Here is a 24,421-nt window from a genome sequence, read left to right as displayed (position 1 = left end):
TAGAGCTCTCACAATAGGCAGGTAATGACTCCATGCTGTGTGCGCCAACTCCTGGTGTAAAGCCAGTGACCCTCTAATCAGGTTGATTGGAGTAATTCAGCCACTTAGCTCATTTGTCACGTTATATGGCCCTCGCACTTAATTTTAATATACGCTTCAAAGCAAAGTGAGCGTTGCCTTTTGTTGCACACATGCTCCCTTTGTGATTATATGCTGTGGTAAATTTATTTTTTCTTGGAGGAGGGGAAATGCACTGTATGGCCCTGGGTTGAATCCCATTGACAAAATAGTATTTTCTTTCAGCTGCTTGAAAGTGGTGGTTTATCACATTTAGACGGTAACAGAGGGCCGCGGGACTCACGTAGCCATTATTTTAGGATATTAGAGTCGAGTATGAATGTAGAGAGGGCTGCAGGGCAGATGTTTGGAGCACAACTCTATAATTTACTGCGTGTGGTGAGTGAAGAAAATGCCTGCTCCAGGTGTTTCCACTTCAACAGCAAGAAATACGAGCACTGGAGTATCAATCAGCCTGTTAAAGATCAGGAGACTGTCTCTACCATCCAATTGGCTTTGTCGCCCTGAAAGAAACGAGTGTCATTTTCACAATCGTTCCCAAATCGTTGTCGCTGATTGGGAATCATTTTTACAGGGCTACTGGTTGGGCATGTTCCATACAAGCCTGGGTTTTAAACTCTTTTCGACCAGCGTTTGGTTCTGTGCATTCTTTCCGTTCCCCTTTTCCCCGAGACTGTAATTGTTTTCCTCGAGAAGCGTTAAACTTGTCATCCGTCTCTTAAAGGCTCTTAAGCTTCTCTGAGCTCTGCAAAAAGTAAAAACGTGCACTTGCTCTTCATAAGCATAAAACTGTCTTTCTCCCATGTGTTTCTTCACCTCTGTATCAGGCAGCAGCCACAGACGCAGATCCCCATCACCACCAGCGCAGGTGTCGTCTACCCCGGTGCCATAACCATGGCGACCACTACGCCCTCCCCTCACATGACGTCAGACTGCTCTAGTGCCTCCGCCAGCCCCGAGCCCACCATCCCCGTCATCCAGAGCACCTTCAACATGAAGATGGAACCGGGCACCATGGTGCCCAACGACCCCGTGAACGGAGAGGACGAGATGGACATGTACGAGGACTTTGAGGACGAGCCCAAATCGGACTACAGCAGTGAGAATGACACACAGGAGCGGGTCAGTGCCAACTGAGGCCAAAACACCCTGTGAAGAATATCCTTTCATTAGAGGGAAGACTGAAGAAAATGAAAACGAGAACATGACGAACAAAAAAAAAAAGAAATCGAAAAACTTGTTTCTGATATACATTTTGGGAGCCAGCATGCAGATGTGGCTCCTTCAGATTTAACAGCTATTGGTCTTAAGTGTTTCTCCGAGTGTGAAACAATTTGATTGTTTTATTTTGGCTTTTTTTATTTTATTGTTATTTTATTGAATTTTTTTCTTGTGTTTTGATCATGGACAATTTAGGGTATTTCCTACGACATTTTTGAATAATAGGACTTGATAATTGAAACATTTCATATGAATGCATAACTCACAGTCTTATTCAAATTCATATGGATTTACATGTATTTGTTGAAACCTTTTTTTTTTCTTTTGAAGCGTACATTACTGTTTTCAATGGGGTTCTATATCTCACTCAGGTATGCTGTACCAGCCAACAGCTTGTGAATGTTTTTAATCAGAACTATTTAAAAATGAAAAAGGCAACAACACTTCATTTGACATTTCATAATACGATAAAACTGAAGAAGTCCTTACATTTGCTGAACCGTAGAGGGAAAGCCTAAAATTCCCCATTGTTATTGTTATTATTATTATTATTATTACATAAAAAAAAGTCCAGATGTGCCAAACATATCATAAGCTTCCTGCTCTTAAATCTTAAATTTGAAAGTCTTAAGGGAGAGACTGCATGAGTCTTAGACAATCCTTACAATCGTATCTATAAAGCCCACTTTTTCCCCTCCTCTCCCACTTGTGTCTCCTCTCCATTGACTACCACATTCAAATGCTCAGGAACTAAGAGTGTTATAGTTCTCCAGGAGGTTCAATGCAGTGATCGTCAGTCAGACCACGGCCTCGGTTCAGTCTTACCCGCTCGGTTCTTAATCACAGTGATTGTAATCAGGCCAGAATGCCAAGGGGCCAAATGGCATCCAATCTGCAGAATTGGACAGGCAGCAAAAGGCAGCTTTGGTGTGTTACAATCACAAATTGCTGTTGTACAATATGTACACGCACATTTTACTAAAGTCTTTAGCCCCGTTTTCCAGGGCAGCAAGTTTAAAGTCTTCTATTTACACTTAAGTCTTGTGGACATTGTAATCTTAACTGACATAAACTAGTCTTAAATCCCCTTTGGGCTTCTGCAATTTGTTCATCATTAAGTCTTAAGAGAACGTCCAGTTTATTGGGATGTTTTGGCCAGTTACGCAGAGGGTTAAGGAGAAAATTAACTAAACTTGGCACTTATTTTCCAAATTGTCAAAGGATACTTGGATTTAATATATTTTAATTGCCTTTACTTTTTAAAAATATATTCTGAAACAAACAGATTTGAAAATGCACAAAGAAAAATCTGCCGTATTTTTTTGGCAATTTAAATCATTTTACTTGGATTGGATCTTTCTGAGCACTTGAAAAGAAAAAAAGATGACAATTCATAATGAAAAAGCACATTTTTGCTCCTTTGTATTCAGTCCTGCAGCTCTGCTAAATTATCCGCTCGTTCCGGCAGCAGAACGGATCTCAGGTTGTTTCTGTGTGGAAGGACGGCCAAGAAGCAGCCAGCGGTCAGGGCCTCTTGTTTTAGACTTTGGCCCTACCGAAAGCTCCTACAGGGTGTGAGTGCCATTCACCTCCACTCACCTGACCTCTGCCCAGCACACACCCTGCCTCAAGGGGCTGCCATCTGGCTCCCGGCATCAGCCCGTGCCCAGGAGAAAGGTGGCGAACAATGGAGATGAGGCCCATGTGGTTTATTGTGCCCTCTCTCCATCAAAGCGCTAGCGAAAGACCGCGGCCAGAAGCAGCCACGAGGTGCTAGCGAGCAGATGGAACAAGTAGATCAAGCTGTGGGGGATTATTAAAATGACTGACGAGTCGGTATCATCTGAAATACGGCATTATTAATGCATGAGTCCCGCTATTTTGCCTTTGCCCTTGAACCTGTCTGTTTCGTTGGTAACCCAGAGATTAGAATAGACAGGAAATGTCACAGCAAGGCTGCTGGTCACTGCATTACCTCCGAAGGTCTAAAAGGTACTGATGACTATTTAGCGCTTACTTCTCCCAGCAGTTGAAGCATTCACTTATCTTTTCAGTGCCCCTCTTTGAAAAGCATTTACCTAATTCGTAGAAGTTTTCAGCACTTCTTTAGAAGCTTGTATTTGTACCTTTTATTTTGTTGCTTTTGTTTAAGTTTGTTGTGATTTTTACATAAGGTACAATACTCGGCTGGATGTCCCTCGGCGTCCGCGTTCAAAAAAAATTTCTTCCCTGCTTACAAGCCAACGTTTATTGTTTAAAGCTGTTATATCTGTTTGCTGGTGGATTGGTTGATTTGTACGTGATTTGTACATATTTCCTTGACCATGCCAAGCCAGTTCTGTAGGCTGGTAGCAGACAAAAGGACTGTTGTTGGGACTGAAACTTGATTGCGCTTGTATAGATTAAAAAAAAGAAAAGAAAAAAAGAGACTATTTCAATCTCAAACGGAGACAATGATTCAAAAGTGTTACAAGCACTGGATATAAATGGTATTTTTATCAATTCTGACTAATGTGAAGCCGTTGTGCGAGGAAAAAAAAGAAAAATCCTACATGAACAAGTCACCTGTTTGGACTCATGTGAGCGCGCCTCCCAGATTTGAGTCATTTTTCTCTTGACATATTTTGTTTATTTATGCAAAGACACGTGATGAATGAACACTTTGTTTAAGCTCCAGTGCTGCCTAGGGGAGAAAGAGCGGTATACTCGACGGAGAGGCTCGTGTAGTGACTGGCCAACTGAGACACACCGGACTTCAGTAGCACATTTTAATGGTCATGTATGTTTGTGTTGTATATTGTATTTGAAGCTCTCTAGTGCATAGACATTTTATTGTATTTATTAGCCATTATTGGCTCTAAAAGTGTCAGTAGAACAGAATTAAAGGACAATCAGAGAACAAGAATAAAAACAGTGAAATTTCAAAATGGATTGGAGCTCAAAACAAAGTTTCTTTAAAAAAAAATCTCCATCTCATTATTTTTTTTTTCATTGTAAATATAACATAGGAAAATAGAATTCTATTTTTGTTCATGGATACTTACTGAAGTATAAATTATGTATTTTACTTTTTTTCCTTTGTTTGTTTGTTTGTTTGTCCGTGTGTGTGTGTGTGTGTGTGCGTGCGTGTGTGTGCGTGTATGTTTTTGGTCATTGTACTATAGAACGAAATCACAAACTGACAATTCACTGTACCTCATGTAGATGCTGAATTCACATCCCTGTTGATTGAGCAGTATTGGAGAAACAGCTGAGACATCTCACTTTGATGTTTCAGCGATGAACCTCGCACTCCATGCTGAATTAACCAGCCATTTGCTATGTTGGTAGTGCACTCTGTAGCAAAGGACAAATCTTGAAATCCATGTACGTAATTTTCTTTTTAATTTTACTTTTTTATGTTAAGGTACTTGCTGAAGTTATATGAGAATTGGTTATGTGCCAAATTTGAATGAGAGAACATGTACAGTAATTGTGGGGCATCAGTTGTGGTGTGTTATAGTACAGCATCATCTGAAAACATATGTGAGTTTCTCGGTGAGCATTTAATCCATTGGGGATGTGCAAATATTTATGTTTTTTTCTTCTTTTTTTTATGCTGCACAATGCTGACCCACTCTGTGCATTTGAGGTTTTCATACAGTATTTTGCTCTGTGTTGCTTCATAGTGTTTAATAGACCATTTTCCATCCAGTCAACAGCGAGTCTAAATGACATTTCTTCTATAATACATAACTGTCACTGCCATATTAATGCAAAGTAGGTACAATAACTGAGGACAAAGCTTGGGTGTTTCTACTTATCTTACTGTAATGCTTTTTTTTTTGGTACGGACTTTTGTGATGTATATTGTGGGATAGTGTTTGTTAATTTAATCAGCACAATTCACTGACATGCTGGACTGACATGCTAGCTGCTGTTCAGAAGAGTAAAATGTTGCTGTCAGAGACAACGTTTGCTGTTGTCAATGGTATTTTGCTTTTAGATTTCTGTAGTCTCTCAAGCAACACTGTGTGTGGCTCCTTTGTCGCTAGGTACACTCTTGTTTCGAATCCTGCTAGCCTCCTGATAACACTTTTATTTGATTTTGTCTTTTTGTGTGTGCATGTGTGTGTGTGTGTGAGCGTGCGTGTGTGTAGAGACTGGTTTCTCAGCAGGTACATAGACCCATGGCAGGTATTATTGTTCAGGCGTTAGAGATATAGAATAGTATCTGTTGCTGCTTTTGGAAAAAAAAAAAGTTTTAAGTCTAAAAATGTAAATAGTTTTATCATAATATCTTGTACAGTCCAGTGTAAAGTTTTTAATTGAACTTTAAAAGGTTGCCATCACATTTGTGTTCACATTCTTCTTTATACAGTACAAAAGACAGCTATTTGCTAAGGATATTATTGTTAAAAAAAATGAAAAAAGGTACTAAAAATATTTTTTGCTTGGCTTTAGTATGTAAACCAGCAAGTCATTGGTTTCCATGTGCAGTATTGACGTGAGGTAAACTAATTAATGCTACAGTTGTATGTCCAGAGACCAGTCTTCTCTGTAATGGTAGTATTATTATATCAATTAAAATAAACCAGATGAGTGACACATTTTGGTGTATTTAGACACCTTAGTGAATTGTACAAATATCTAGGTTGTTCTCCCCACAAGCAGCATTTGGCATATTGTATTGTAACACCATTTCTACAGTATATTCTCAATTCACTGATGTACGACGGCAGATGAGGGTGTTCCTGTCTGTTTGCTTATTTACCTCAAGAGTTCCTCTTTTTTCCATAAAAGATAGAGTACACACGCGTATGACAAAATCGTCTCACCATCACTCCATCTTTTGTACTGCTGTTGACACTTACAAATTAAAGAGACATTTTGTTTTATTTGTCGTGTGTTGCTTTTTTATTATTAGTGATTGGTTGTGTATTTATTTAAAATATTCAACAGATGTAAGATAAAATTAAGTATGTATGATATTTGGAATTAATTTGATGTTTGGAGTTTGTTGTGCTAAGTAGTAGCCTAAACTGCGTAACTTACTTAATGCACCTTGAGCATAATACGAGCTAGCTGCCATAATGCAGGTGATTAAAGAGAACACAAACATTTGCATAGGCCTATTATGTGTTTTAGTAAGCAAAGAAGTTATCTGCACACATGCACATGCAGTTTACATATAAAGTGGCAGCCTAACTGCCTTGTTTTCCTTTCACACAGTCCAGACAGGTTAGACTTAGAAGGACAACAATAACTAGTTGTAATGGTAGGGTACTATTAATTATCTGGCTCTGTCACCATTGCACCATAAAGTGGGGCAGTTATAGCTGAGCTGCTGTGTGAGATCTGCTAAATACGAAAAAAGTCATAGTCTATCAATTAAAATGTACACACACACACACACACACAAAAAGGATTTCTAAAATCCCTCCTTTTGAAACCGCTCTAGCCAGGATGAAGTGAACAGGATACACATCATGTAATCATTATCACACATAAGGTGTTTACTGCACATAGCATTACTGCACGATAATTTTATAGTTGTCACGTGCGTCAAACAGCGCGCGAAGAACGCCAAACGACGTTCTTTCAACACGTGGACATATGAAAGCGGCAAACAGCGGAGCGGCCGGTTAACGGCAGCGTGTGCAGGTGGGTATAACGTTAGCGGTTAACAGCCTACAGCACAATAAGCCTTATTTTTGGTAGGTTATTGCAGATGCGTACATTTTGCCAAATTAATATTATTTAAATTATGGTTAGCGTTTATTAGACGTTGCCTAGTACGCCTACTAAATGGCTAGCCTAATGTCCAATCATGGAAACTTTTCTTTGGGAATTCGGCAGTAGAGCTGAAGCATAACTGATTTACAAATATTGAACTATGCATGTTTACGGTGCAAACGCCCACACTGTTTGAACGAGAGTGTAACATGTGATAGGTTTACACTGGGTGAGCCTGCACATATTTCTTGTGTAATTTGAGCTTTACAAGTCATTTTTAATGTAGGCTAATTATTATCAGATCGTATTCTTGTTTTGATATAGAATATGTTATTATTTTGGCGTACCATTGGTCTTTCTAGATACCTGTAGCCTAGGCCTACTTGTAACATCAAGGGTAGGCCTATGGCTGCCCTGACGGATAGCTCACCCCAAAATGAAATATACTCATACTTAATTTATTTCTTCTGCCCAACACAAAAGAAGATACTTTGAAGAATATGTGTAACCAAACAGATGAACCCATTGAATTCCATAGCATGGGATGGGGGACTATAGTTTTATCCACAGCTATGTTTGCAAAAGCATACAGCACTTGCTGCATTATATTTTGTGTATACTATGTAGAATGCAAATGTTCTAATTGCAGAAAAATACTACCAGTGTTTCAGTTTTCCTAGATCAGTAGTACAGTAGTCGGTGCACTAATCAGGTGGTCATCCATTTCGGTCACATTCCACTCTCTGGAAATATTAGTCTTGTTTTCTTCAGCCTCTCAAGCTGAAAGAAATACCAATGATGTTTTGCAAAGGCTCTGGGGAATTAAGTCATCAGAGTCCCAGGCTGAATCTGAAATTGCCTTCTATCACTATTCCCTACGTTAGTCCACTAATTTAGTTTACTTGAATGAGTAAATAAAAATGAGTGAGTAAATTCGGACAGCCGTTGTGTGTACATCAGTTGTACATTCGTTATTGCGGTGCAATGTGGGATTGAATGAGTGCACTCAATAATGTCCACTATGGTTTTGGACACCACTACAAATGGCTGTCCCCTCAAATAATGCCCTATTTGAGGGTTTAGGGGGCAATTTCGGATTTAGCCCCAATGTTTAGTTGTTCAAGGTCTGGCTAGTACCTGGAATTGTTTACAATACTGATTCATGCAAGGAGCTATTGAGTGGATGAGACAAACATGTACAGTATGCTATAGATAGAGCTGTACAAACATGTACATACTATAGATAGAGCTGTCTGTGTGGATTATTGTACCCCACATTGCAGGACACTTGATTAGATTAGATTTTTAGTAGCCCGTTTTAGTAGCTCTAGCATAATTTTGTAAAGTTTATGCTAAAAACAAGTAAAAAATATTTGCCAGTGCGGTAAGAAAAAAAGATTTTGTTTTTCTTTTGAATTAAATAGAATTTTCTTACTCCACTGGCAAGTAGTTTTTTGTTTTTGTTTCCATTATAACAACTCACCAATTTCAGCTTGCGAGGGAAGTCCTACAGCTCTGAATAAGGGTGCAGTTCTGTAATTTTTTTTTTTTTTTTTTTTAAATCTATGAACTGGAAAGAACAGGAACACTTTCTTTGGTGGATATTTTATATTTAAAGCTGCAAGCACACGCTCATTTCCTTTTCTGCAAGGAATAGGACGCTGCACACAAACATTCTTCTCTAATTTGTTGAACTTGTATACCAATATTCCTTGGCAACAGGACATGTTGACCCTGAGCTCATATTTATCTAATACAATATTAATTTCAAGTAGTTTGATGCACTGTGCTTGTGTAGCTTCAGCAGTGTTTGTAATGAAGGTAAGGCACTGTGGTTGTGTGGATAGACATAGTCTAAATTCACTTGTAGTTTTTCCTTTTTTAGGAGTTTTATTGTTTTTATTTATTTATTATTATTTTAATAAAATAAAATAGGATTTATTATTGTCCATATGTTATTGGTTCTCTGCTATAATATAACAGGGATGGAAATTAGCACCCGCCACCAGCCAAATGCGGGTGATTTTGAGTTGTGGCGGGTAAACTCGCTTCACCTACCGGCCACCGTGGCGGGTAAATAAAAATAGCATACTGTTTCCCCTCTTTATAAACTGTGTTCAGTGCATGCGAGTGCGGCCGTATGTCCGAATATGACCAGTCGTTTTCGCCGTCATTACCCGGATGTAGTGCCAGAAGACGCGAATAAGAACTCGCGCTCGCGCTGAGAGAAGGTCCGTCACTGTCATCCGGAAGCGCGCACCCGTCTCACAGCGCGCAAATATTGAGTTATCTTTCGAGTCTTGCGCTTAAACAGACAAACTCACACAAAAAGTATGCCAACATGTTCATCTTGATGAGTATTCTAGCAGACATAGTCTGAATATGCCTTAAGTGAACTTTATACAGTCGTGAAAGATGACGCATATCCCTCTAGGTCTTAAAAGGGAAGTCGCCTTTACTCTGTTTAATGTCAAACAAAAGGACATCACTCACTGCTCTTGATTGAATAGCTTTTGTAAGTTTATTAAGGATTAATCTTTCATTTAAACAGTTAAATATGCAGTTATTTTACATTTGATTACTTTATTCAATGTCTGTACCTTTCTGCAGGCCAGTAGACCTGTACATTATTATTTAATGTACACGTGTGAGGTCAAGTTAAACATTTTAGTTTGAATTAAATTTTATACTGTGGGTTGTTGCAATGTGCTAAATAAATATTTGCATAATTTGTAATTGTAACTTTACTAAAAATCAAGGCATTGCAATTGCATTAATTAATATTAAAGTTTCAAATAATAAATCACAGTCATAGCATTAGCCATAAATGCAATGGATAATTGGCTAAATTTCTTTTAGTGCTTCGGTTTCAGCCAATAATTTTTATTTTGGTGCATCCCTACTGACAATGTTCTGCTTGGTGTGTCGTCAACACGCTTCAGGAGATGCCAAAACTAGTAGTTTCATTGTTGGTACTAAAAACCTAAAACTGGAAGCCATAAAAGATCACAAATCATCCAAATGCCACATCCAGGTTAAAAAAAAAAAAAAAAAAAAGAGCACACAGAGCCCTACTCATTTAATGAAATGTATATCAGTTCATGGTTTGTGTGTGTATTAGAGTGAAAGAAAAAAATTTCAGTATTTCATTGAGATTTGAGATTAAATAAACAGCTTAAGTATTGTAGAGCTTGTAGTATTAATTTTCACGTGCAGTTACACATTGTCGGTTATAAACAAGAGAGTGGCTGGTTAAAACATTGAGTGGCTGGTAGATTTTGAAATCCACCAGCCACTGTTGCCGGTGGACAAAAAAGTTAATTTCCATCCCTGTAATATAATATTCAGTATTAGACAAATTTAATATTTGTGCAACCATAATTCATTTATTTTGTCACTGAATTGTCTACTTTTTATTTTATTTGCATTAGTTAGCCAGAATTTTTTTGTTGCTTTATTTTAAATGCAAAAAAAAAAAAAAAAAAAAACGTTCCGAAGTGCTTTTCTTTCAACGAAATTGCCAGATTGCTCATCATTTTCACTATGGAACTGAATAACAGTGCTAACTGGGATTTGTTTTCCTCCCAATGATCTATCTATCATTGCTTCACAATAAGGATAGATGTTCAGTGTTGGCTCGTAAATCTTTTAGGGAAAGCCAACGTTAGAGGGGACCATCTATGTATACCTAAGAATATCATCCTAAACGCATTAAGAAAGTATGTAGAGGCTATTCTTAATGTATACGTGCTCCCGCTGACTGACTGCAGCATCTGCCAGGAATAGGGTGGAGGTCCTGGTGGAAACCAAGCCCTCATAACTGCAGGAGTTTTTTCATCTTTTGGAATCCAGCCACTGGGATCTCTTATTTTGCTCTCAGCTAGCTTCACCTCTTTGACATAGCTCTATGTGATGAATAATTAGTGATGAATATTTTTACTTTAAAATGTAGTTGTTCGGAAAATAAATGTTTCTGACTGGCACATAAAAAAGCGATATGTTCACTAATAGTAAGCATTGTATTTGTGAATTTTGTACTACAGTTGTAATGTCTGCCCCCTATCTCCTGAAGTGTTCATGGGCATTACAATGTAGATTATCAGCCAATATCTCTCGACTACCTAATTTTGTGTGAAGAAATAAAAATAAATCCCCAATAGAAAGGGAGGCTTTTGCAGTGGTAGGAAAAAAAATGGATCTGGAATAGAACTTACTTCAAAACATTTTTGGAAAACCATTTATGTGTTCCTTTTGTTATCTTCATCAGTCATTTTTGTCGAATGCCAGAGTGCACCGTAAGCTCCTTCCCTCGAGAGCATGCGTAAAATAACCACATTTTAACTGTGGTGTGTATAATAGACGCCTGTGTCAGCTCTCTGCTGCTGAAGCTCCCCACGGTAGATGGAAAATTAGACATATATTGCTGCACAATAAATCTTATTGTAATTCACAAAGCTTGCATTACAAATCTTTGGCCCTGCAGGCAGCCTTGGCATTACGCATTTGCCCTTGTGCTTCTCTGGGCACATGCAGATGTGGCGGTTATTAATGTTCTAATTTGGAATAAGACATGTGCATTGTTATTTCCATTGAGCTGTCTTTTAAACCCTCTTATACGGAGTACTTCTCTGCACGAGCCTGTGGTAGGACGAATGGGGGGAGGTTAGGTGGGAGTGTTCGTAAGTATGGAGAACGATGTTGCATCCTTTAAATGGCCTGTTTGGATGAACTGTCAGAGTGTTAGTACAAACATGTAGGTGTTTGGGCTGCAAATAATAATTAATACTGTATTGCTGTGCGTAGGCGACAGCCCTGTTATTTCATGGCCCTGATGACTAAACATTGGAGGGAGTCGTCTGGAACAATATTTTACTGTTCTGGAAGTGGCAGCTCCTCCTGAGCTCCATGCTATTGCCACTGAGTCCAGTGAATCAGTCAGGGAGGGCTGTTTCCCCAAGCCCAGCTGCTATTTATCTGATTTTCTCATTAGACTTGACTCATGACTTCATTGTACAGCTTTTGGCTGAAACTCTGCTGGGCTGAAGAGTTGCACTTTCGAGCTGTTTATGTGTACAGTTCAAGGAGGCATTGCAGGTAACTTTTGTCTATGTATGGCTTTTGTTTACCTCACGGCTATTCAGCAGATGTTCGAGCCCTGAAATGTCGTCTTCCTTTTATATATAAATCAACTTTCTTTCCCATTCTGACATTCAGTTTGGAGTTCAGGAGATTGTCTTGACCAGGACCACACCCCTAAATGCATTGAAGTAACTGCCATGTGATTGGTTGATTAGATAATTGCATTAATAAAAAAATTAAACAGGTGTTCCTAATAATCTTGTGTGTGTATATATATATATATATATATATATATATATATATATATATATATATATATATATATATATATATATATATATATATATATATAAATAATATGAAGGTTGGGTTTGTTTTTGACTTTGCAGCATGCCGGGTTGCACGTCGTGTCGCTATTCAACTTTGGAGTGTGCTGAATTGCAGGGGGAGTAAGTCTCACAAAGAAGGCTCATATTTATGTAGTATAACACAAAGTGCAGATTCTACAGATTTCAAAGAGCATCTGAAAAGATGCGAGGAGAGAGACTCGGGTGAAATTGTCTTCAAAGTAGTTACCTTTTCAAAAGTGTCTGTCATGTAGAGGGTAAAGTGTGATTATAGCCTCAGAAGTTTGGGCTGATAGCAGACATGCATACATATGCGTACATGCGATGGCTCAGACCCAGGGCCATTTTTAATCCTTGGAGGTGAAGGACTTAAGAAATCTTGCTAATTTCACAGATGGTTTAAAATGGATTAGTGTGGAGTACCAGCATCCCGAGATGTGCGGACCCACCAGGCTTTCTGTTCCTCTGCCAAAACTCCTCTCCCATACTCGGAAGTGCCTTCCAAAAAGTCCTGCAAGGTTAAAGTCAAACTTCAGCGTTTCTAAAGCAGCGCCTAATTTGTGATACTTCACCTCTGCCGTCAAGTCCCCCGGTGTGTGATAGTGATCATCTGCATCTGATTGATAAGGACAGCTGTTATTCGCTTTGCTAAATACCGAGACCTGCCATTATACTTGCAATTAGTTTTTGGTCTCCCATTGGCCGTGCTTGACCAGATGTTGCGTAAACCTCATTTTCAGTTACACCGTGATCCAGGAATAATTATATCCATCCAGTCCCAGTGGGAATCAAATGATTGTTATACCCAGGCACCTTGATATATTATTCACACCGGCTACAGAGAGTTCTTTTGCTTTGAGAATGAGATCTTTCGTTTTCCATCCAAACAATAACTGTGAGCACAAAGGCTTCCTCTCAGCGTGATGCCTAATGCACAAAACAGTTGGCGCAGAGGGCCATCTTTAATTGTTTAACTTCTCTCTTGCCCCATCAATCGCTCGCTTCAGCATGCGTGGAAGCCAAGTTGCTGAGAGGGGGGAAAAAGGGAGTGAGAATGAAAAGAACATTGAAGGAGACGGTGTGGAGTGCAGCGGAGGCCAAGCCCGCTGACAGAGCCATCGCAGACCCACGGAGTCCAGACACAACTCTGGACGAGCTCAAAGAGCTCAGCTTGGAGTTAATGTGGGAACACAATAGGCCCGGGTGAAAAACTCAACATGTTTTTGTTAAACTTGTCATTCGGCGGTGCATAGTTGTAAAGAAAGCCTAGGAACCATCTGAATGTTTTTGTGCTCTTCTAATGCACCATATTTGGGTCAGCTTTCACAAGGCTTTTGTTCGAGCACTCCTAACAATGGCAGAGACGTTTTCCGAGTGACATACACACTCGCCCTGTCCAAACGTTCTTGGACCCACCCCATCTGCAGTAAGTCTCCAAAAAGCTGACCTCATGGCATGATGGGATGCCATAAATCAGATCCTTTCATCAGATATCTAAGAGGCCTTAACACTAAATACCGTCTTTAAAATGTGTGTGAACTGTGTAATGGTATCAGAATTGTTAGGAGGGACTTTTTTGGAAATGTGCGTGTTACTTTGGGGATGTGCCACAGGATTAGAGCTGGTAAAGCATTGTTGACATCTGAATTTAAGTTTACATTTTTCTCTGTTGGATTAGACGGGTAGCACCAGCACACTTTGTCGAGCTTGTCGATGATTGATTGACTGTGTGTAAGTAAGCGAGTTCACGCTTACCATAAATGTATTTGTTATGCTTTATTTTCCCCTTCACTCGTCTTTGAAAGCATATTTGTGTGTTCGCCTTAGGATTCAGTCACATGTTTAGAATTTCTATCCATGGTTGTTGGGCACATCCGTTTGCTAAATGAACTTTTGAAGAATCTGTATAGGGCAATATTTCACAAAATGTAATTTTACATACTGTTTCACATCATTGCATTCCCTCAGTGTATTTATCTCTGAAAGCATTTGACTGCATTTCTTTTGGGAAGAATGAATACGTAATGGAAATTTAAAAGCATCTTCACTCCCTCTGCTTTTTGAAGAATTTGGAAAAATAAAGGTTCCTATGAAGGCATGTGTTATTATCTCAAAACCATCACTCAGCTCTCTCATGCATATGTCAATTACTCAACCCCACCTTTATGAATATGTAAATCTGCGCAGAATGCCTCATTAATTAGTAATTCATGCATTTTTCACAACCCCAGTACATTTCCAATGGAGGATGATGAATTATCATTTATTACATCTAAGATATCTGTTTCTTTTAGTAAATCGCTCGTTTTGAAAATCTCGTCTTGTAGGAAGTGATCTGCTGTTATCTCGACACACTGACTGTTAGCGTTTCTGTAGTTGCCAGTTCTGTCTGTGTTGTTCCCTGATGTGTTGTTTCGTGTTTAGGGATCATAGCACCGGCTGTACAACATGAGACTATTGAATGCAAATAGATCCATAACTACTGGTCATATAAAGTCAGAAGTGGCATTGCTCAACAGTAAAGATGTATCTTGCTAGTCCAGTCAAACCATGGCAGTTAATAAATGTTAAAAAAAAAAAAGTAAATAAAAATGTGTGGCAATGTATTTTTATATGTGGCAATCAGGTAAAAAAATAGTGTCAAAACAGTTGGCAGACAGCAGTAAAAATCTGAATATTTTGTTTTTGAAAAATATATTTAAAATACATCCTGTAAAAAGAAATCCACTTTAAGCTAAAAGTAAAGTAATGACTACTTATTTTTCTTTCTTTTCTCTCTCAGTTTCTATTATGTAGCTATATTACTCCTTTAGAGCTATACATAAATGAGTCCACATTTGATGAACAAATTACTAATAATCTTAGTTTTAATCTCATTCTTACGGATGTTTCACAAACACTGGTTTTATGTGATGTATATTGGAAATGAATATTGTGAGACAAAAATCACATGACACAAGATCTATAATTGTAAGATTTAGTGAGTCCCTGTTAGGGGAGGAGACAGTTATAGTTTTCCTTGAAACTCCACCGGCCATCCTTCTTATTGAGCCCCGAGTTGTCAACCTGTGTTTCTAAACCAGTAAACATTACTACAGTACTTAGAATCTGCAACACACATTATCTTGTTTCCTTGTATCCTTATATTCCTTTTTAATCCTTCTGTGCTGTAATATGTGTGTTCGACAGGCCCACTTGAGCTTATTTGTCTTTGATAATCGCTGGAATTAAACAGACTTTGTTTGCTTTTGGGACTGGGATACTTGCACAAGGATAAACGAAGACATGGTTTTGTTGACCTCTGTTTACTTTAGGTCCCTCGGTGTGCTTAGGAAGATGATGATTTATATTTAGTTTTTTCTTTTTTTGTAAGGAGGCCTCCCCTATCCCAACTATGAAATCATAAGTATCTTTTGAGGCCTAAAGCACAGTGCAGGACCATGAATTTAACATGAAAGTAAAAGCAGAAGAAAATCAACAGTGTATGGATTTATGTAAATGCCAAGGCGACAATTGAATGTAAACATGAGTGTGATCTGGAGGAGGGTACCCTGGGACCTTCCAGAGCAATCTAAGATTACGGTGAAAAGAAACAAATAAATGTGTTATTATGCTGATCATGTCACGTCATTGTACAAAACAACAGATTACCTTTTCAGTAGTTTGATGGAGGAAGTGCGCAGTTACAAATTTAACACGACTACTTAACAGTAGTTGGTTAAAGGGGGGGTGAAATGCTGTTTCATGCATACTGATCTTTTTACACTGTTAAAGACTTGGAATCCCATACTAAACATAGACAAAGTTTCAAAAGTTAAGGTGGACGTTTGATGGGAGTATTTCTTTGTCAAAAATACTACTTCCGGTTAGTCATAAGTTTCGGCAAGTTTTTTGAGATCATGCGTCCCCATTGACGTTAGTGGGGGCGGAATTTCCTTGTATGGGCCTTACGGACAATTCTACCGGAAGCGCGTGAGAGAGAGCGAGGGAGAGAGCGAAAGCAACAGCCTGCGCGTGAGAGAGAGCGAGGGAGAGAGCGAAAGCAACAGCCTACGCCCATCAAAGCGGGGCTTGTAGGATGCTGGACAGGTGACAATTACACATAGCACATAACAATGTCACCAAAAAAGTGGGTTTTTGGTTGCCAGACCAAGACAGTCCTGCACAGATTCGCCAAAAACCCCGCGTTAAGGCAACAGTGGATGTAATTTGCTTTTCCGGATCAGCAACTGAGTTGCGCGAATGTTTATATCTGTTCGCTGTTTCATAAACAAGGCCCAGCTCGACGCCGAATTTTCCCAATCGCCTAATGCTGAAGGATGGAGCAGTCCCAACGTTAGAAGGGTGAGTGAGACTGCTTTTAGTCACCTTACTGTCTACACAAACCACGCGTAAACACACAAACACACGTGCACAACTGCACTTCCCACATGTACACCTTCAAAGACAAAAATACGACGATATAATTCAAGTATAAATATGTAAATAACACAAGCCGCTAAGCATATTATATAGTTAGTGTATAACTTGTAACTTACCACATATAGACGTCCTGCTCTAGTCGTTTTTGCTGCTGCTCCTGTTCAACTGCAGCCTCTGGGTCTGATTCCGGATCATAGATGTATGGCTGTATCCGATTAAAAGCCATATTTTTATTTTGAATAAAGTTTTTTTCCGCTGTTAGGGATGCACTCGACTCAACACACAGCGCGCTGCTGCACACGTCATTATTTAGCTCCGCTCACACGACACGCCCCCACCCGCTCGGCTTTTTTCGGAAAGACTCGGAACAGCGCATCTTTCTTATATAATTATTAAAAAAATAAAAACTTTTCGGAGATATGCAGGATGCAATGCTACTCTATAGGTACTCAAGATTGACATGACACTGACTGAAACTGAGTGTTTCACCCCCCCTTTAATAAGTGAATCTAATTCAATTAAATGTTTTATTAAAAAAATATTTTATTATTTAAAAACATTTAGAAGACAGCGTTTTTTGGAGGTCACATTTGTCTGCCTCATACATCATTGAGGCTGCTTAATTTCAGTAAACTGACCATTACATTCCAAAGTCTTTAAGAAATTACAACATTTTATGTTTCATTAGGAATTATGGTACCTTTTATAATGTTTACTGTTCTGAAGTAAGACATCCTTTATGACGTATGCGGCTGACGCAGCCTTCGAAATGAGAGACGGCTAAGGACAGGGTTGGGTGTGTTTTACAATATCATTTTTCTATGAGATTGACATTGTTTTGTGCCTCTGCATATATGGTGATCTATTTTAAATGCAGACAATAAGAAAAGTAGCTGAATTGTTGAGGTGCAACCCACTGGACTCAGTGTATTGTTGCCGGGTGCTGAACTACTTTTCAGAGTGCACTATTGCTCCATGCTACCATAAGTGGCGAGCTATTGAAAAGAGGGCTCTTGTAAATTGACAATTTACTGGCCCTTTTTGTAACAGCACTTACAGGCTACTGGCATCTTATGCCTTTCCAGTGTCATTTTCCTTTTTCATGTCTCACCCCTCCTCCATAATCATAAATGTAAGTATGATTATAAAAATGTGAAGCTGCCAGAATTACTGTTGTTACCTCCCTAGAAATTTTAACCCACATCCCGCATGAAAATTAAACCAAACATGCTTTCAGATTTTGATAATCACTATGCAGTCACACTGATGAAAGTGAATTTAAATATTTATCTACTGTTTCCCCGAGGAATAAGAGAAAAAGAGAAGGATGGGGTTGTGGTAGTTAATTCCTCTTTTCTCTCTTATTCTAAAATTATCTAAAATGTAGGGTTTATTAATGTTACAAAATGTGTTTTGTGTGTGTATGTGTTTGTGTGTGTGTGTGTGTGCAAATTGAGCAGCAGTAGAAAAGGACAATAAGAATCTACATCGACCAAAGACACCACACACTTGTCCATGCAGTGTCCATTCAGTCCATATTTGGTTGTGGGATTGCATCTGAAAAGATTGACACGCTAATAAACTGATTTTAATTAGACACGCTTTGAAATGCCTCCTCCTGCTCCCCTCCATCTAGCCGTCCTGATACTGGTGGCTTATTAAATCATTTGCCGCTCCTGGGTGATCTCCTTTTGAATCCCAGCCTGACCCTCCGGGCACAATTTATTTTATTTTAAAAATAATTTTTTACCAGCAAATTTTGCATCAGTTCAAGAGAATTATAAATCATTATTACACAGGCCGACACTTCAAACATTTTGTAAAAAGCTTTCTGAGCGATGAGGCTTCAAAGGAGGATGCTCAGCCTTGTGACCGCTTTGCTGGTATGGATCCAGCCATTGATGCCCTGTATTTTGCCATGCAAATAATGCTGTAAACCGGTTCCTTTAAGTAAACAATTGCTTATTAATAAATACCATTGTTTCAACCAGGAGGAGGTGTATTATCAATGTTATATTACAGGAAATTCCAAAAGCTTTTGGTGATTACAATCACCACAATGACACGAGAGCTCAGCAAATATCTGGCATCTCTGAATCTCGTAAACAATTCTGAAGACAGAATCACCTCCCATCTGTAAATCACGCATGTCGTTTTCTAAGGGTGAAAACATGTCAGTCCACAAAGACAGCTCTGTCGATAATAATTTGTTCATAGCTCCTCACCTAATTGCTTGAAAATATTTAAACCTATGAAAACACTCCACAGAGAACATGACCGTGAACAGAGAATGGTCTTTCGCTTACAGCTAAAAACGTTCTTCCATTATTCAGTTATTCGGTAGTTTGTGGTTTTCTTGTTTTCATTCATTTACACATTCTTCTGCCTTTAAATGCTAATGTCCTTGATGGATTTAATCTTACACCTACCATTACATTTTAGATTTCAAACACATTGTTGCAGTCTTTTAAAGGTATGTTGGTGGACCACTGATAGAAAACAGACTTGGCATTCTTTATGTTGGCAGATTGAATCTCTTTGTTCTTCAAGACCTTATGAAATTATGGTCTGTAGAAATTACAGAAATTATGGTCTGCTCAATTGCATTACTCTTTCTTTCTCTCTCTCTCTCTCTCTCTCTCTCTCTCTCTCTCTCTCTCTCTCTCTCTCTCTCTCTCTCTCTCTCTCTATATATATATATATATATACACATACATACATACATCAAAGAGATCAAAATTAGAGAACAATTTAGAAACATTTGATTTTTTTTAGAAATATTGTTGATATTCATTGATTAAAGTTTGAAGGACGATTAGCTGTGGGTATACCATTGTTCTGCTAGCATGTTTTACAAAACACCAAGGTACTTCAACAAAAACCTTTATTTTGTCAAAAACACTGTGATCAAAATTAGAGAACAATAACCTATGCAGCACAAAAAAAAAAAAAACATTACAACTAAAATGTGATGCTTACAGCAGTCAAAAATTAGTAGGAAGTGTACAGGCCCTTGCTTTGAATGAGCTCAGCACATCTGCACCCACAGGACATCACTAGATACTCACACTGCTCCGGTGTGATCTCGGCCCACTCTTCTTCCAGTCTCTTCCACAGTTCGGTAACTGTAGTGGGTTTCTTAGCCATAACTTTGTCGCCAATGATTTTACATAGATTTTGAGTGGGGTTTAGATCAGACTGGGCTGGCCATTTCATTATTTCAATGTTCTCACTTTCAAGGAACTGCTTTACCCGATTTGGAGTGTGATCGAGGGCATTGTCTTGCATAAACATTGCGGGCTTATTGGGAGATGCTCGCAGTGAAGTAGGGCTGCACGTTTTCAAGTTTTTCATTAACCGTTAACCGAGGCCCTTAGCGGTTAATACTCGGTTAACCATAGTGTGTGTCAGGGTTATTTTTAGTTTATTAATTTGACGACCGCCATCTCCGTAGTGAACGTGCCTATAGAGAGAAATGCCATCATGGATTACATAAACAGAGAGTAGCCTATTTCTTTTCGTTTTAAATTGTTAAAAGACATTTCAAGCTTTCTTAAGATATATTTCATGTCTGTGAGGCGTACGCTGAGTTTCGTTAAATTAGGATGAGATGCGCTCCAGTTCACGAGCAATGCAAGTGGCCGCGAGGGCGCCTGCATGATTAGGGCATGTAGTAAAATATGTAGCCGAGAATGGTTCTCACAGCGTTTGACTCGCGCGGCTGAGCCTCTCCCGGCAGAGTTCAAGCATCTGTGGACTCGTTCCTCAGCTCTGGCCATCTTGCTTTCAGTCCGCGATTAGTTTTTTTGTTTTCTTCATTACAGTTAAAGTAACCTCTGCTTTTCTCTAGTCATTCACAAGTTTCTCACTTCAAACTTTCTTTCTTCTGATCTGTTATGCACAGCGTGCGCGGCTCCCGCTCTGCTTCTGCCCTAATGCGACTTATAGTCCAGTGTGACTTATGTTATTTTCCTCTTCATGACGCATTTTTTGACTGATGCGACTCATACTCCGGAGCGACTTATAGCCTGAAAAATGCGGTAAGCACTGCATTGCAATACTTGCATTTTGCCCCGTCACTCTCATTTTTAAAGTGCTCCCACGCTTTCTTTGCCCGCTTAGAAAGCTGGTCATGACTTCTTCTTGTGGATATTACAAATGTCTGGGAGCGCTCTGGCGGTCTCTAGGGGTGCAAAAATATATTACAACTAAATTCAAAGCACGTCATTGACGCCACTTAACCGAGCAAAATGTTTCACTCGGTTACGCAATTTTTAACGGTTAATCGGTCAATAGGTTAACCATGGACACCCCTACAGTGAAGGAACCATGTTGCCGAAGGAGGTTCTGATAAACAGGTTCTGAGGTTCTGCCATGTAGCTGTATGATAGGCCCAACTCCTGCTGCAGAAGCCTCCCCAAAACCATGCCACTTCCTCCTCCATCTTTCACTGACTTATTTGGGCACTTTGATTTCAATCTTTCCCCAGTTTGATGCCAAACGTAATGTTTTCCATCAGACACAAATAAATTAAACTTGCATTCATCACTAAAATGAACTTTGGACCAGTTCTCTTCTGTTCACACAACATGCTCCTCAGCAAAGGTTAGTCTAGCCTTTTGATTCTTTCTGCTGAGAAGCTTGGTCACTGCAGAGTGAGCATTCGGTCTGAATTCTCTTAAATGACACTGTATGGCAAAACAGATCCTTACTGTGTTCAGCTCTGAACTGGCGAGTGATTCCAGCGATTCCACATTGAAAGTCTCTGCATTGTTCTGTCCTCTTGTGCATTGGTCTTGCATACCTTTTTGGGTACTTGAACGAATTAGTGTCTTTGTAAAGCTTCAATATTCTAGAAGTTTCAGTAACCTAAGAGTGGCTTGCCATCTTGCAACGTCAGTGAAAATTGGAAAGTTTGCTTCAAGTTAAATAGGGTTTGCTAGATTATTATGGAAATTAGCACCAAGGGCCATATTAAAATACAAAACTTAAAGGTATCTGAGAGTATTATTTGTGAAGAATCAACAAGAAGTGGGACACAATCATGAAATGGAATGAAATTTATTGGATATTTCAAACTTTTTTAACAAATCAAAAACTGAAAAATTTGGCATGCAAAATTATTCGGCCCCCTTAAATTAATACTTTGTAACGCCACCTTTTGCTGCGATTACAGCTGTAAGTGGCTTGGGGTATGTCTCTATCAGTTTTGCACATTGAGAGACTGAAATTTTTGCCCATTCCTCCGTGCAGAACAGCTCGAGCTCAGTGAGGTTGGATGGAGAGCTTTTGTGAACAGCAGTTTTCAGTTCTTTCCACAGATTCTCGATTGGATTCAGGTCTGGACTTTGACTTGGCCATTCTAACACCTGGATATGTTTATTTTTGAACCATTCCATTGTAGATTTTGCCTCATGTTTTGGATCATTGTCTTGTTGGAAGACAAATCTCCGTCCCAGTCTCAGGTCTTTTGCAGACTCCATCAGGTTTTCTTCCAGAATGGTCCTCTATTTGGCTCCATCCGTCTTCTCATCAATTTTAACCATCTTCCCTGTCCCTGCTGAAGAAAAGCAGGCCCAAACCATGATGCTGCCACCACCATGTTTGACAGTGCGGATGGTGTGTTCAGGGTGATGAGCTGTGTTGCTTTTACGCCAAACATAACGTTTTGCATTGTTGCCAAAAAGTTCAATTTTGGTTTCATCTGACCAGAGCACCTTCTTCCACATGTTTGGTGTGTCTCCCAGGTGGCTTGTGGCAAACTTTAAACAGCACTTTTTATGGATATCTTTAAGAAATGGCTTTCTTCTTGCCACTCTTCCATAAAGGCCAGATTTGTGCAGTATACGACTGATGTTGTCCTATGGACAGAGTCTCCCACCTCAGCTGTAGATCTCTGCAGTTCATCTAGAGTGATCATGGGCCGCTTGGCTGCATCTCTGATCAGTCTTGTCCTTGTCCTTAAACTTCTCCACAACAGTATCTCGGACCTGCCTGGTGTGTTCCTTGTTCTTCATGATGCTCTCTGTGCTTTAAACGGACCTCTGAGACTATCACAGTGCAGGTGCATTTATACAGAGACTTGATTACACACAGGTGGATTCTATTTATCATTATTAGTCATTTAGGTCAACATTGGATTATTCAGAGATCCTCACTGAACTTCTGGAGAGAGTTTGCTGCACTGAAAGTAAAGGGGCCTAATAATTTTGCATGCCCAATTTTTCAGTTTTTGATTTGTTAAAAAAGTTTGAAATATCCAATAAATTTCGTTCCACTTCATGATTGTGTCTTACTTCTTGTTGATTCTTCACAAAAATTACAGTTTTATATCTTTATGTTTGAAGCCTGAAATGTGGCAAAAGGTCGCAAAGTTCAAGGGGGACGAAGGCACTGTGTGTGTGTGTGTGTGTGTGTGTGTGTGTGTGTGTGTGTGTGTGTGTGTGTGTGTGTGTATGTATATATATATATATATATATATATATATATATATATATATATATATATATATATATATATATATATATATATATATATATAATAAATAAATACGTACATACATATACTTGAATTTCACCCATACATTTACACTACAGGTACAGAATACAGATACAATCACGTTCTCTGTTGTACTAAAGACTTTAGATTCAGGTGAAGACAATAGATTCTGTTTGCAATTAATAAGGATTTTTTTATTTTTTTATTAAATATAACTTAGGATGTAGTCATCCTGAATATCAATTTCAGCGATTTTAGTTTTTTTTTTTTTTCCCAGAGGTTAGATTTTTAGATAAATTCATCTCAACATTAGTTTTGCTGTAATAAGCTATATACTCTTTAAAAAATTGCCTATTGGAACATAATATTTGTAGCAATTAAATAATTTGTAGTGAAAATATTGTAGTATTGATATTGCAATTATTTGCCACATATTCTGAATACGACTGTAAGTTCCTAAGCGTAAACATGTGGAATACAAATGTTAAAGTCTATTAGATATACATTAGTCACATTGACTACCCGTGTATTTTGAGAAATTGCTGTCATCGTTGTGGGTTTCTTGCTGAATATAGTGTCCTCTGTGCAACCGCAAAATCCACTTGATGCTTCATATAAAATCACAGCACTAAAGCTAGCAAATTTGTTGTTGCTTTTAAGTATTTCTAACAAATTTAGTGTTTCAATGGATTTGGCTTTTATGAATATGCAAAAAAAGTACTAATTTTTGAAGTGTCAGAAATGTACTGTAGGCTTAAAACTTTGCCATTCTTCCTCTCTTTATGGGGACGTGCTGCTCTACGGTCTGTTTTGGATTAAGCCTTTGGTTTTTAAAACTTTAGTAGTTTACTAAATGGCAATGTGATTTTTCCAGAGCCGCCTCCTGCAAGACTCGTTCTGGTGAAGACGTCATGAAATGCGGTTACAGTCCTATTAGTGTTCTATCGGACCACTTATCATCACGGAGTTTATTGTGATTGGCTTTCCCACCAGTAAGTGTGCCCACTATCATGACACAACCTTTACAGACTGCTTTATCAAGCTACATCATTATATTCCAT

At 38.8% G+C, this 24,421-nt stretch overlaps 1 protein-coding gene and 1 long non-coding RNA gene across 16 annotated transcripts in view; both read left to right on the top strand.

Annotated features, from left to right (window-relative positions):
* Positions 1 to 6,176, top strand: part of sox6 (SRY-box transcription factor 6) — a 155,001-nt gene extending 148,825 nt beyond the window's left edge. For 14 of the 15 annotated variants that reach the window (XM_067442909.1, XM_067442917.1, XM_067442916.1 and 11 more), the window contains one exon: positions 906 to 6,176. In XM_067442909.1, the coding sequence (XP_067299010.1) occupies positions 906 to 1,215 (310 nt within the window). In that variant the 3' untranslated portion in view covers positions 1,216 to 6,176. The remainder of the gene's footprint in view (positions 1 to 905) is intronic. The other variant, XM_067442919.1, reaches the window with a different exon arrangement.
* A 610-nt stretch (positions 6,177 to 6,786) lies between these two features.
* Positions 6,787 to 24,421, top strand: part of LOC137084778 (uncharacterized) — a 168,956-nt gene continuing 151,321 nt past the window's right edge. Inside the window, exons 1-2 of the long non-coding RNA XR_010906799.1 lie at positions 6,787 to 6,942; positions 24,235 to 24,352. This is a non-coding gene — a long non-coding RNA (uncharacterized lncRNA). The remainder of the gene's footprint in view (positions 6,943 to 24,234; positions 24,353 to 24,421) is intronic.

Source organism: Pseudorasbora parva, chromosome 1, assembly GCF_024679245.1.
Source record: "Pseudorasbora parva isolate DD20220531a chromosome 1, ASM2467924v1, whole genome shotgun sequence".
In the NCBI taxonomy this organism is placed as follows: Eukaryota; Metazoa; Chordata; class Actinopteri; order Cypriniformes; family Gobionidae; genus Pseudorasbora; species Pseudorasbora parva.
The sequence above is the reverse complement of the archived record's forward strand: the minus strand, read 5'-3'. Positions and strand labels throughout refer to the sequence as shown.